The following is a 13,733-nucleotide window of genomic DNA, read 5'->3' as shown; positions in this document are numbered from 1 at the left end:
AAGATAACAAGGTGTAGAGCTGGATGAACGCAGCAGGCCGAGTCCTGCTCCTATGATGCTGCTTGGCCTGCTGCGTTCATCCAGCTCTACACCTTGTTATCTCAATTTTCAAGAAATGTTTAGTATTAAAGCCTTGGACAATTCATAATTAAATTCTTAAAAACTGTGCTCCAAAGTAAACAAGCATAAGGCTTTGTAAAAATATCAAAAAATCTCTTCAAGAGAAGTTTGGCTTAATTTTCCATAGTGCAGCTGACCACAGTGAACAAGAACGAGAAGCACTTGTTGGGGTTAGTATTCCGGTGATCTGGTTTAGTCAGTAATCTGGATTGGAATCTTCCAGCAGAAGATATCCTTGTCATCGTCATCCTTCAGTTCCCATTTAACCTCCAACTTAACCTGGGTAGGGTGGTGGTGAGAAGGAATAAGAGAAAATTAAAAGCAGAAGGTGTTTGAAACGTTACAAAAACCTCACTACATCCCCTACAAAAATGCTAAATTTCTCAACATTCATTTAAAATCTAACGTACAAAACACATTCTCAGGCACCGGTTTCACTGCACCTGTGGCTCCACAAGTCAGCCGCATTGAGAAGTGGAAATAGCACCTTACCCAAAACTATGTACAAATTGGTCTGATGCATTTAAAAGCTATTTCTCTCCAATCACATGGTCTCACTTACGCACATCGAGTCAACCACAGACCAGCTGCTATCACTCCTTGCTACTGTTCTCCTCCCAACTCTGTGTCCAGCAAGAAAACTCACTTTAAAACATGACTTGTCAATCCTTTGGCCCTCCATACACCTTTGCAGCTGTGGAAATGCTAATCTGCACCCACATCTACACCTTTTAATGCTCAGGCCTCTGAAGCCATTGCTCTCTCTCAAACTGGTCATTCAGCTAATGCAGTCCTCTAGTTCAAGGCTTGGTTAAAAAACAGAAACAGAAAATATGTACAGGAGAAGGCCATTTGGCCCATCGACCCTAAACTACCATTCACTACATTCACGGCTGATCATGCAATCTCAGTATCCCATTCCCTTCCTCTCTCCATATGCCTTGAACTCTTTAGCCACAAGGGCCACATCCAGCTCCCTCTTGAATGTAAGTAATGAACTGGCCCCAATAGCTTCCTGTTGCAGAGAATTCCACAGGTTCGCAGCTCAGTGAAGAAATGCTTCCTCATCTCAGTCCTGAATGGCATATTTGGTAAACCATGTGATTTCAATCTCACTCAGCTGAAAAAATGTGAAACATCATTTGACCCCACCAAATTACTTCATCAGACCATTCTGACCATCCAAGCATCACCAGATAGAGTTAGAATGACAGTTCCCTTACTACAGGCCAGGGGTTTCGACCATCAAATCTGTTCCAAATGGTTTTACTTATTCATAGAATAAAGCACATTGTTTGACCAACAAAGTTTTTGCTGGCCTTGCTGAACAAATAGGCCACAGAATGATCAAGCACAAGGGATATTATTCTGCGTTTTAACACTTCATGTAAACACTTACTGTTGGGTATATGTCTTTCACTGGTAATGAAGTGACGTAGCTGTACCTCCCATTCTTTTGGATGGGGCATTTAATCCCAGATTTACATCCATCAGAATTAGGAATATGAAATGGAACTGGAATTCCAGATAAGATACCATGAACGTCAGCCTTGCTGGTACTACTCGAGGTTGCTGAAAAACAGATTACAAGAAAAAAAAGTTACAACCAACCAGCAAAATACACAATCTTGCCTGCAATTCCAGTTCTATCACTTGGTTTGAGATAAAAGCACAAAGATAGGGAGGACTCGGGTCCGCTCTGGCATTTGGGTACATTTCAACTGACACATCAGCAGTAACGAAAATTTAAGGAAGTTATTTTAGAAACACTTCACACTTGAGCAAAATCTACATTAATGTAGTCAGATGTTGCATTCTACTTGAACAAACATCTGAATTCCCACTGTCAGTGAACTAATCTCTTGACACCACGGATATCTTTCAAATCTTTGTTATTATTTGTGTTGTGACAATTGGAGTCAACCTGAAACTAATTTCAGTTGGCAACAGCACAGCAAGGGGGAATTCTGCCGTCAACTAGAGCGGAGATTAAATTCTACTTTAGGGATTAAAGAGAACAAGACAGAATAGCAACACAATTCTACATCGAATTCTTTTGGTGACAGCGATCCAAGTTATACTCAAGGCAAAACAGTATTACAGTTTTTATAAACTACCGATAAATATTAAAAACTTAGCAATAAGTGAAAATGAATAAACTCCAGTTGGTTCACCTCTAGTCTAGCCCCATTTCTAAGGCCACACAATATGAAGTACTTCTAAAACAAATGCTGGAAAGACAAATGTACTTAACAGCTAAAAGAATCTGGATGAGTGATGTCACAACAAACATCATTCAGTTCAACATGTTAAACCATCCAACCATACAGTTCACTCAATGCAGCAATTACCTCCTCCTTGCTACTTCCTATCAACATTTAAAAGTCAAAGCTTTTCCTATCCTTTTCCCTAAATTCCAGTCCTAAATTACTAGGAAATTAACTTCTTCGATTTTCTTTGGATTGCAGAATTGGATATTTTCCTCATGCCTCTACAACTTGAGCTGAAGGCACTGGTCAAAACGGGGCCAAGGAGAGCTCCTCAGGGACAGCAACAATTGAAACACACACTAATCTGACGCAGGAAAATCACAACATGCTCTGCTTCGATGCTCCAATGATTAGAGTATTGATAAAGTCTAATTGCTCCCAAATAATTTTATCTCGCACACCATGTCCCTGCATCAACATTATTCAAATTACTTTACTCCAGGATTGGGACCTTGAACTTTTCCATATTAAATTTCATCTGTTCATCTGCTCTCACGGAAGTGTTAACAAGATCTTTCCAAATTTTTTATCAAAATATACTGCTTTATTAAATTATACTGTTCTCAGTTTGGTTCTGGTTAGAAATCTAGCAGTAAACTGCATTTCTGATTCAGGTGATTCATGTCAATCAAAAACAGTGTCTGCACCTTTTCCATTTCTGTACTTCCAATGACTGCCTGAAGTTCTCAAAGAATTGTGTCCCTTCAGAGTTTCCTCCAAGATGCAAATACAATCAAGCATTTTCTCAAAGTTTACTTCTCTTTTTGCTGTTGATCTCGGTCTTCAGAGGATTCCTGCAACATTTTTTTATGTATATCCATTTACATAATCCACTTTCCACCACCTTACTTTTGGGTATTAACAATACATCTTCTGTGCCCTAATATTAACTCCTTTTGTCAAATACTGAACTTGCGCTGCCAGACTCTTGATATCAATATCAAATTTTCAGTCTGTGTTTTTATTGTTACGAGTCCTAATTTCTGCTGGTCCATTGGCTTTTCAGATCTCTACTGGAATAGAAATACAAGTTATCAAATGAGATATACTATCCAAGGGGCTACTAACTACAACCAGTTAATTCTGTAAATCAAGCAGACTGTATTGAATTGGCTCTACAACAAATTAAAAAGTGTTAAATTTTAATACCTCATTTGTTTGATATTTGCCAACCAAGTAGGTATAAATCTGTTTCCTCTATTCAGTTATAGAGTCATACAGCATGGGAACAGGCCCTTCAATCCAACTCATCCATGTCAACCAGGTATCCCAAACTAAACTAGTCCCATTTGCCAGCATATCCCTCTAAACCCTTCCTACTCAGGTACGTGTCCAAATGTCTTCTAATGTCATAATTGTACCCAGCTGTACCAGTTCCTCTGGCATGCACGCACATACTGAAAAAGTTGTCCCTCAATTCCCTTTTAAATCGTTCCCCTGTCACCTTAAGCCTATTCCCTCCACTTTTAGACTCTCCTATCCTTAGGAAAAGGCTTTGGCTATTCACATTATCCAATCTCCTCATGATTTTCATTTAGCATTCAGTTTCACAGGGTGAAATGTAGATCTGAAACAACAATGCTAAGCTTTAATAAGGGTAATGATAAACGAATGAGGGTAGAGTTGGCTGGAATGGACTGGGAAGAGTTTAGCAGAAAAGATGCTTGAAGAACAAGAGCAGACATTTCTGAAAATAGTTCATGATTCAAAACAAGGTTATATCCCAATGAGAGGAGGATGCTAAGAAATGGTTTAACCAACCATGGTTAGCCAGGCAAATTAAGGATAGATTAAAATTGAAAGTAAAAACATACAATGTGTAAAGGATTAGGAAAAAGTGTTTAAAACCAACAAAAGATGGCCAAATGGGAGAAAACCAACTTGAGGGTACACTTGCAACTATTATCAATATGGGTGGCAAAAGCTTCTTTAAGCATATAAAATGAAAGTGTGGACAACAATCACATGAGACAATGCAACAATTTGCTTTCAGTCTTTTCCAAAACTTTTACCACAGTCTGATCTTCTGGGCAGATATTTCTGTTTTATCCTAAAATCCACAATTAGTGTCCAAACGTGACTTTCAAAAACTCCCATAGATTGTTAATGGTAACGTTGCAGAGAGAAAGTTGAATGTAATCACAGTCCAATTAATTATTTAGAAACCTTCATGATAAACAAAAGACTTAGTGTGGGACACCACTAACCTTAAAAATCACAGGCAAGGTACTAGCAGGGACAGAAGATTGTCTGACTGACAAAAAACAGCATGGGGATAAAGAGTTCTTTTTCACAATGGCAGCCACCAACCTGTGGTACTCTGCAGGGGGCCAGCGCTACTCTGCAGGGGGCCAGCGCTGGAATCGCAACTATTCACATTATACATCAACAAGGGACTTGGATACAGTGAATAGCCAAGGCCTTTTTCCCCAGGGTACGGATGTCCAAAACTAGAGGCCATAGGTTTAAGGTGAGAGGAGAAAGATTTAAAAGGGACATAAGGGGCAAATTTTCACGCAGAGGGTACTGCGTGTATGGAACAAGCTACCAGAGGAAGTGGTGGAGACTGGTACAATTACAACGTTTAAAAGGTATCTGGATGGGTATATGAATAGGAGGGGTTTAGAGGGATATGGGCCAAACGGGACTACTTCACTTTAGGAAACCTGATCCACGTGGATGAGTTGGACAAACCAGGGTCTATTTCCTTAACATATGACTCTACAAGTACGGTCTATCTAGTGCCTTGTAGGGGTTCACTGCTCAACTTAAACCTGTGCCGTCTAGTTTTAGACTCCCCTACCTTGGGAAAAAGACCATAACTATTCAACTATGCTCCTCATGCTTTTATAAAACCTCTACAAGGCCACCCCTCAGCCTCAGAGTCTCCAAGTGGTAAAAAGCCTCTCCTGACAACTCAAACCCTCCCGTCCCAGCAACATCCTTGTAAACTTTTACTGCACGCTTGAAACATCGGAAACATTTCCCCCTTAAGTGAGAAAGATTGAACTGCCATTGGAGGCAGTCCAGAGAAGGTTCACCTAGTTGATCCTGCACGTGGCAGGATTGTCTTATTAGGAGAGGTTGAGCAGGTTGGGCCTACTTTCATCGAGACCTTATTAAATCACACCAGATTCCCAGGGAATTGATACAGCAGACACAGAGAGGCTGCTTCCCCCACCACGGGTGAGTGCAGGACCTGAGGGCATAATCTCAGAGTAAGAGGCTGATCAGTTAAGATAGAGATAAGAAGGAATTTCTTTTCACAAAGTGTAGTGAATCTGTGGAATTCTTTAAGACAGGGCATTGTCGAGGCTGGGTCATTAAGTATTTTCATAAGACCGTAAGAAATAGGAACGAGATGTGGATGTCATTGGCTGGGCCCGTGGTGGTGAGCTGCATTCTTGAACTGTTGCAGGCCACTTGCTGTGGGTTGACCCACAATGCCATTAGGGAAGGAATTCCAGGATTTTGGCCCCATGACTGAAAGAACAGGGATATACTTCCAAGTCAGGATGGTGAGTGGCTTGGAGGGGAAGTTGAAGATGGTGGTATTCACATGTATCTGCTATCCTTGTCCTTCTAGATGAAAGTAGTCATGGGTTTGGAAGGTGCTGTCTGAGGATCTTTGGTGAATTTCTGCAGGGCATCTTATAGATAGTATACACTGCTGCTACTTAGGGTGAGTGGAGGGGGAGTGAATGCTTGTGGATGTGCTGCCAGTCAAGCGGGCTGCTTTGTCCTAGATGTCGTCAAGCTTGAATGTTGTTGGAGCTGCACTCATCCAGGCAAGTGGAGAGTATTCATCACACTAGGCATCACTGCGCAGGTGCTGCTTGATAGCACTGTTGATGACAGCTTCCATCGCTTTACTGATGATCGAGAGTGGACTGATGAGTCGGTAATTGGCCAGATTGGATTTGTCCTGCTTTTTGTGTACAGGACACACTTGGGCAATTTTCCACATTGCTGGATAGATACCAGTGTAACTGTACCAGACAGCTTGGCTAGGGGAGCGACAAGTTCTGGAGCACAAATCTTCAGTACTATTGCTGGAATGTTGTCAGGGCCCATAGCCTTTGCAGTATCCAGTGTCCCTGGAGCCAGCAGGTTGGTAAGGAGGAGGTCAATTATGTTTTACCTTCTTGTTGTGAAAGTGTAAACTGTTAACTCATGTTTGAGAGGTGCTTTAATATACAAGTTATATAGTGAAGCTGGGCCCCACTGATTAGGATAATAAGTCAGACACATTCAATGTAAAAGTTTCCTTTCAAATCCAGATTTGTTTTATCATTTCACTTACTGCTAGTGAAGGTGACATTCACATTGTACATTTGCCCTTTGCGAAGTTGACAAGGTTGAAGAGGGCAGGGAGTGATATCCACTATGATTTGTTCTGCTGTAGATTCTGTAATAACAACGGAAAGTTAATGTCACTTATCTCAGGTAGATGCACAGATAATTAACAGAAGTTGGATGCATTGGATGGATAACCTGCTACCTGCAGTGATGCAATGGAAAATTATTCAAAGCAAAAGGTTGTCTAGAATTAAAGCGGTTTTAATTTATACTTCTTTTTCCACGTAATCTGCAGCAATATGATTACTCAGATTAATCACATGACTATTTTCATAATAGCAGTTTCACAACACATGAAATCACCACGTGGAAATATTAAACAGTAACTGGGTTCTAAACTACTTTATCATAACCTTGCACAGAAAACACACAAACTATTATAGACATAGGTGAGGTAGTTGATGCTCTGTAGTTAAGCAGGATACCAGGAGAAAAAAAAAGTGTCGATTTTGGGGTGAAGTAACCAAAGACAACTCTTTGGGGACATTTGCAGATGAGGTATAAAAGTAGCAAAAGTTAGCAAACTTACGAACCCAGCATGTTAAGAAAAGCAATTTCACCCTCACTGCAAAAGAACAATGTCTTTACAAAATAATGCCACTGCTAGAGGTTCAGGACATTGACAGTTCACCACACAAATGGGCATGCTGACTCTTCATATTGTACAAAACTATGATATTCTTGATTAACTTTGGAAACTGTGGATGAGTCTTATAAATCTATTCAACCTAGGGCAGTTTCACAGTTTAGAGATAAGCCACAAAAACAAAGTTGCTGGAAAAGCTCAGCAGATCTGGCAGCATCTGTGAAGGAAAAAACAGAGTTAGCGTTTCGGGTCCACTGACCCTTCCTCAGAACTGGTTTACAGCATCTGCAGTTCTTTCGGTTTTTATTAGAGATAAGCCATCCTGTTAACCACACCCAGTTGCGCATAAACCTGACTTGCATGCTTTGCAAAGCCAAAGGATTCTGAAGAACCACCGTAGTGTGGCAAGAAACACAACTGACAGCCGTACTTAAAGTTGAATTAAAAACTAATATGTTGCAGGAATACAATCAAAATTAGTGTTTTGATCCCTACTGGGGGATCTTGAGCCATGTTTAGCACAAATGACCACCACAGTGCAAACCATCATTCCACATATGGTTTCAGCATCAGAACCTAGGTTTGGTTTCAACAGTCTGGGGTCATTTGGAGGAGATCAACATTATCAACAATTCCAAGTGTAAAACTGGCTGGTAACAGGAAAATGCAAACACAAAAGCTTGAAAGTTAGCCTCGAAGCAGAAGAAATTTAAAGTTATGAACTGCAGCTCAGGGTGACACATGAAAAAAAATAAGATAGTTGGTTGATTAAAAATAGACTAAAGCACTTATTAAATTAAAAAGCCCTTCTAGGTGGTTCTACAGGTCTTGGGTTTGGAAGCTGCTGTTGGAGGAGCCTCAGAGTCACGGTAGTACATATTATAGCTCATACATATTGCCAACACAGAGGTAGAGGTGGGAATGTTGAAGGTGGGGTGCCAGTCTAACACATTACTTTATCCTGGACATTGTCAAACTTTGAACATTGTTGCAGTTGGACTCATTCAGGCAACTGGAGAGTATTCCATCCCACTCTTGACTTGTGTCATATGGATGATGGAAAGGTTTTTGGGAGTCAAGGAAAGAGTTATTCACTGCAGGATTCCTAGCCTCTGACTTGCTGTTGTAGCCAATTTATCTAGCTAGTTCAGTTCAGCTTCTGGTCGATGGTAAATCCCAAAATCTGATATTAACAGCATTACTGTCAGTAGGAGATTTATAGATTCTCTTGTTACAGATGGTAGTTGCCTGGCAATTGTGTGGCCCAAACATTACTTGCCACTTATCAGCCCTGGCTGCATGTTGTCCAGGTCTTGCTGGACAATTGACTGTGTCAGCATTTGACTCCTTGGATACTGAATGGTGCCAAACATTGTTTGCTGATGATTCCATACCAACATTACAGATGTGCAACTCAATAAAGACAAGCCAATAGCTAGTTAGTTCAAGAATGGAGATGTGACTAATTGCACAGATTAGAACAATACTTGCTTTTCACCAGTGGCCCAGATTAATAATGCAGATAGTGTAAATTCAAATTACACCATCGTTGTCCTAGAATTTGAATTGAGCACAAAGAAGTGAAATAAAAAAAGTATTGTCAATAATGGTGACTGTGAAACCATGAAATTCTCAAACTGAGTTGGCTCACCAACAATTTTGACGCTGCTCAGAGTGGGAAGCTGTTAGCTAATCTAGCTAGAATACTCATCCAGGTCAATAGAAGGCCAACAAGTCTAATCAACATTAAGTAATTCTAATGAAGAGCATCACAGCAACAGGCAAACAGCAGCCAACCATATTCTGGATGGTCCCAATCAACATTCTCAGCAGACAAAGTAAAAGTACTTCTTGTAACTTCTGAACCAAAGCACAGAAGCTCCACTAAACTTCAGTACGTGGTATTTTCACAATCTCATCTAAAACGAAGAGGAACAGCACAAAGTTCAATGCCATACAGAAGTAGGTTTAAGTAAACATACACGTGAAACACTTATCTGTATTGTCTAAAAATAAACTTGTGACTTCAGCAGTGCCTGAAACTAACTCGTGATTTGTGTCAGAAAACATTGATCTGAGAGAGGATCAGGAAGTGAAAGGAAGTCTGAAATTCCTGCAGTTCTGTAGCTGTGAGGTGCTTAGGGTGGAGAATAAGCTGAGTGGTCCCAATCAATATGACCAAGGTGAAAAGGGGGCTATGTCGAATAAAGAAAATAATAGAAACCGATAACATTAACAAGTAGCTCCAGACATCGAGTGCCTGATGGTTTGAAATAGAATCATAGAATCCCTAGCGTGGAAGCAGGCCATTCGGCCCATTGAGTCCACACCGACCCACCGAACAGCACGCCACCATCCCCCCACCCTATCCCTGCAACCTTGCATTTCGCATGGCTAATCCATCTAGCCTGCATGCCCCTGGATACTATGGGCAATCCACCTAACGTGCACATCTTCGGACTTTGGGAGGAAACTGCAGCACTTGGAGGAAACCGACGCAGACACAGGCAGAATGTGCAAACTCCACACAGATAGCTGCCCGAGGCTGGAAGCGAACCTGGGTCCCTGGTGCTGAGGCAGCAGTGCTAACCAATGAGCCACCATGCTGCCCACAAATAGTGTGATCACCACCTTCCAAACACATACCATGTACAAACTTGTTGTACTTTAAGAGAACTGGATGGCTTCTTTGGAATCAAGGACATCTTGGTGACAGAATGCTGTTAGAAGCTAAATGTAACTTATCACCATTACTAAAGTCTTCTGGAGTTTGTCTGATGTCAAAAACAATCTTCCTTAGCTATTTCCCTCAGCAGATTGGCATCGCAGAAAAGGAGAGAAATATGTACTTTACAGTTCAAAATCACCTCAGTGACGAAGTTTTACATTACTATAGTCCACATAATAATATCTGAAATACATGACAACTGTACAGTGCACTATTCTGCACAGTTATGTTCTGAAAGAATTCTGCCCAGAAAGTGGGAACAGAGAGAAATAAGGAAGAGAAACTAAAATAAGACTACGAAGAGAATTGGATTTCACTTGCATGACTGTTTTCTTTCATCTTTTGCTAGTTAGAAACTTTGTACAATGTATTACAGCAAACCCAAATTAACAGAGTAAGTGTATAACAATAATGACTTTGCAATAAGCAAAACAAATGCGCACAAACACTGATGTGATTACACTTTCTGTAAAAGACACAAGCACAAGGAAGTCCTTCCATTTAATTGGCTTGTTTGTCAAGTGTTGTCATTACTTGTTTGACAAAAAGTGAAGCAGCTAACTTTCACACCACGTTTCACAAACAACAAATAAAGAGAAACAACAGACATCTGAAAACAAAACCAGAAAAGTTGGAAACATTCAAGTTAGGTAGTATCTATGGATAAACAAAAGTCAGTTAACACACCAAGACTGACAAGTTCTCAATCTGTCCCAGTTCTGTCAGTCTTCCTCCCAATCCCGAGGAAGAGACAAGCCTGAAACATGCTGAGCGTTTCCACTTTTGTTTCTTGTTTTGCTTGAAAATAATCTATTATTTTGGCATCTTTCCCCAACTAGTGAATATTGCCCAGATAACAGAAGATTCAGATAATGTCAGGAGTGATTGGATTGGAAGGAGTGACCTAATAGAGATTGTTAAAGTCATGAAAGATTATAAAGAGTATGCAGCAAAATCAGAAGCCAACATAAACAGTCCGTAAATCAAGGAGGGAAATCAGAAATTGCGTTAGCCCAAGAATGGGGAGAATGACGAAGAAAAGAATTCAAGATGGCGGCGCCGGCATGACAACAGTGTTTGGGCTCCTGAGCCTGTCTGCTCCAGGCCAGCCATATCCTTCTCGCTCTCTCTCTCCTTTCTCATCTTGTTCTCTTTTCTTCATCTTCTGGCGTCACAGGGAAGTCAGAGCGGTGCTCGGCGGGTCATCAGCTGCGGTGGTGTTGGCAGGATGTCAGCTGCAGCAGGTAGTAGTGGTGGTGCCTGAAACGAAGACTCCTGGCTGCAGTAGGCCCCGAGCCTGGGCTCGACAGGTCTTTGGTTGTGATGGTGATGGTGTCTGATGCAGGAAGCCCTGGCTGTGGTAGGTCTGAAGCACGGACTCTTGACAGGTCATTGCTGCTTGTACCCGGAGTGGGAACTCTTGGGCCCGGGACACATTGCAGAGCTGTATCTGAAGACCCCTTGCACAGAAAATTAACTCTATTTATGCAATTTCTTTCCATTCTTTTTGAAACGCAATGGTGCTGGATTGTGGCGGTAAAACACTTTTCACTGTATCCTAGATATGTGTCACAAATAACTCACTCACTCAACTTGCTACCACAAGGAGTTGTTGGGGAAATTGCATTGGTGCATTTGAGAGAGAATAGAAGTCATTCTGGGGTTGAGTCAGTAAAGTGGAGAATAAACACCGCCATTGGGCAAAAGTGGCAGTTTTCATGATGTATATGCTATGTAACTCCCTGCCCCTTTTAAGTTATGTCACAAAATCCTTGACATCCACCTTAGTTTAAAATTTAATCCAACAGCTCCCACCTGGACAACCCAAAACCTTTTAAATACTTCACCATAAGGATCAGAGAAGCTATTGGCAGAAAAGTTCTAGAATGGATCCAAAGCAACAGTGCTGTTATCAGGTTGATTATGGACTTTTACAGCCAAAGACACTTTTGCTCACGAGATGAGCAATGGAATAAATTCTCCCTGTAAAGTGATAGTATTCAAGTGTAACAGTAATAAAGATGAATTTAATCAATAGCCTTAATAGAGAGGAGACTGAAGGATTTGATTTATTGATATCACATACCTAGATAGTGAAAAGTTTTGTTTCGAGTGCAGTACAGCCAGATCATACTATACAAGGTGCATTAGGATAACAGAACAGAGCAAAGAATACATTGTAAAAACAGAAAGAACTGCAGATCAGGAACAAAAAGAAAGTTGCTGGAAAAGCTCAGCAGGTCTGGGAGCAACGGAGAAGGGAAAAAAAAAGTTAACGTTTCAGGTCCGATGACCCTTCCTCAGAAGAATACAAGATCGTGGTTGCAGAAGGTGCACAGAGGGCGAGATGAGCATTAAATTTAAAATTTGAGATGTCCATTCAGAAGTTTAACAATAGGGGGAAGTCAGATTGAAATTCTCTTTCACTGCAGGAAACTCTGGGCAACTTTCTTGTTCCCCCATAGAATGTTAAACAGCTTTAAGCAAAGTGTCAAGTTTTGACAGTCTAGCTATTCCTTGTACCTCCTGTTCAAACTTTCCAGAATTTATTCAGTTGGCTGAACTCGAGAGAAAACTGAAGTTACTCAACACAGACCACTTAGTTGGCACCATCACCTGGAAATATCTTTCAAAGGATCAGAGACAAAAAAACTGCTGATTGTGATGTGACTAATGTTCGTGTGGACTGTGGTTACATAAAGAGCCAGTTCATTTTATTTGCTCTGAGAATTGAGTGCCTTCATACTGTATCACTTTTTAAAAGCATGTGATCCTTTGAAAGGTAGACAAACAGGAGGCTGGAAGAACACAGCAAGCGGGGCAGCATCTGGAGGAAAGAAGTCAACATTTCGGGTATTAGCCTTCTTCAGTCCAGCTTCCAGCCTCCTGCTTGTCTACCTTTCTAAGGATCACATGCTTTTAAAAAGTGTTACAGCATGAACATTAGTCACACCACAATTAATTATCTTCAATACGATATCTTGACAAACAGCGGGGGCAGCCAAATAGTCCTCCTAAACTCCATTATGTTACAGTTGAACTGCTTATTAAATACCTCAATGCTTTGTATCGTACAGATTTACTTAATTAAAAGGGACAGGAGGGAAGTGGATTAAAAAAATGTTGCAGAAGGGTGTGGAGGATCGTATAACTGAATCAGTGAGGGGTTTTAACGGCAGACATTAGGGAAGACAAAGGAATTGAACCCCTTGAACATACAAAGCCCTCTTCCTCTCCCCCTAGTCACTCACCGCACTCCAGGAACTTCACAGGTTCAGCCCCACACAGGGCCCCCAGGGACAGGAGAGTGACCAACAGGCGACACAGAACCGCCATGCTGCTAGGACCGGGAAAGGGAAGAGAACAGCCTGCTGTGGGGGTGGATTTATAAACTCTGCTGGAAGGTCTTCCGGGGCCCTGCTCACATGATTCACTTCAGCAGCTCCATAGGATTGGTGCAACAACAACACCAACACCAAACCCCACCCGGCGTCAGCAGCGCCTGACTCATCCCCACGCCCACACCACTCACCGCCCTACCGCCCCTCATTCATTCATTCATTCATTCCTTCCTTCATTCCTTCCTCATTCCCACACTCTCCCTCCCCCTTCCCACTCTCATTTCCCCATATTTCCTCCCGCTACTTCCAGCCAATCACATCCCCGCCCC

The 13,733-nt window shown here is 41.4% G+C and overlaps 1 protein-coding gene across 1 annotated transcript; it reads right to left on the bottom strand.

Annotated features, from left to right (window-relative positions):
- On the bottom strand, window positions 1–13,449 carry LOC109934541 (NPC intracellular cholesterol transporter 2-like). Its single transcript, XM_020533273.2, has 4 exons — window positions 13,315–13,449; window positions 6,694–6,798; window positions 1,520–1,692; window positions 1–399 (listed from the first exon to the last, which is right to left on the bottom strand). The coding sequence occupies exons 1-4, from the start codon at window positions 13,397–13,399 to the stop codon at window positions 313–315; spliced, it is 450 nt and encodes a 149-aa protein (XP_020388862.1). The 5' UTR covers window positions 13,400–13,449; the 3' UTR covers window positions 1–312.
- Between the last annotated feature and the right edge of the window lie 284 nt (window positions 13,450–13,733).

The sequence above is a fragment of the Rhincodon typus genome, chromosome 8 (genome assembly GCF_021869965.1).
Source record: "Rhincodon typus isolate 14 chromosome 8, sRhiTyp1.1, whole genome shotgun sequence".
Taxonomy (NCBI): Eukaryota; Metazoa; Chordata; class Chondrichthyes; order Orectolobiformes; family Rhincodontidae; genus Rhincodon; species Rhincodon typus.
Note: the sequence above shows the minus strand (reverse complement) of the source record. Positions and strands in the feature narration are given on the sequence as shown.

Coding starts and splice junctions, on each gene's coding strand:
- LOC109934541 (XM_020533273.2), bottom strand. CDS start 13,399: ATGGCGGTTCTGTGTCGCCTGTTGGTCACTCTCCTGTCCCTGGGGGCC. Junction 1,693..6,693: donor GAATGTCACCTTCACTAGCA/GTAAGTGAAATG, acceptor TCTGTTTTTCAG/CAACCTCGAGTAGTACCAGC. Junction 400..1,519: donor TGAAAGACATATACCCAACA/GTAAGTGTTTAC, acceptor CACCCTACCCAG/GTTAAGTTGGAGGTTAAATG.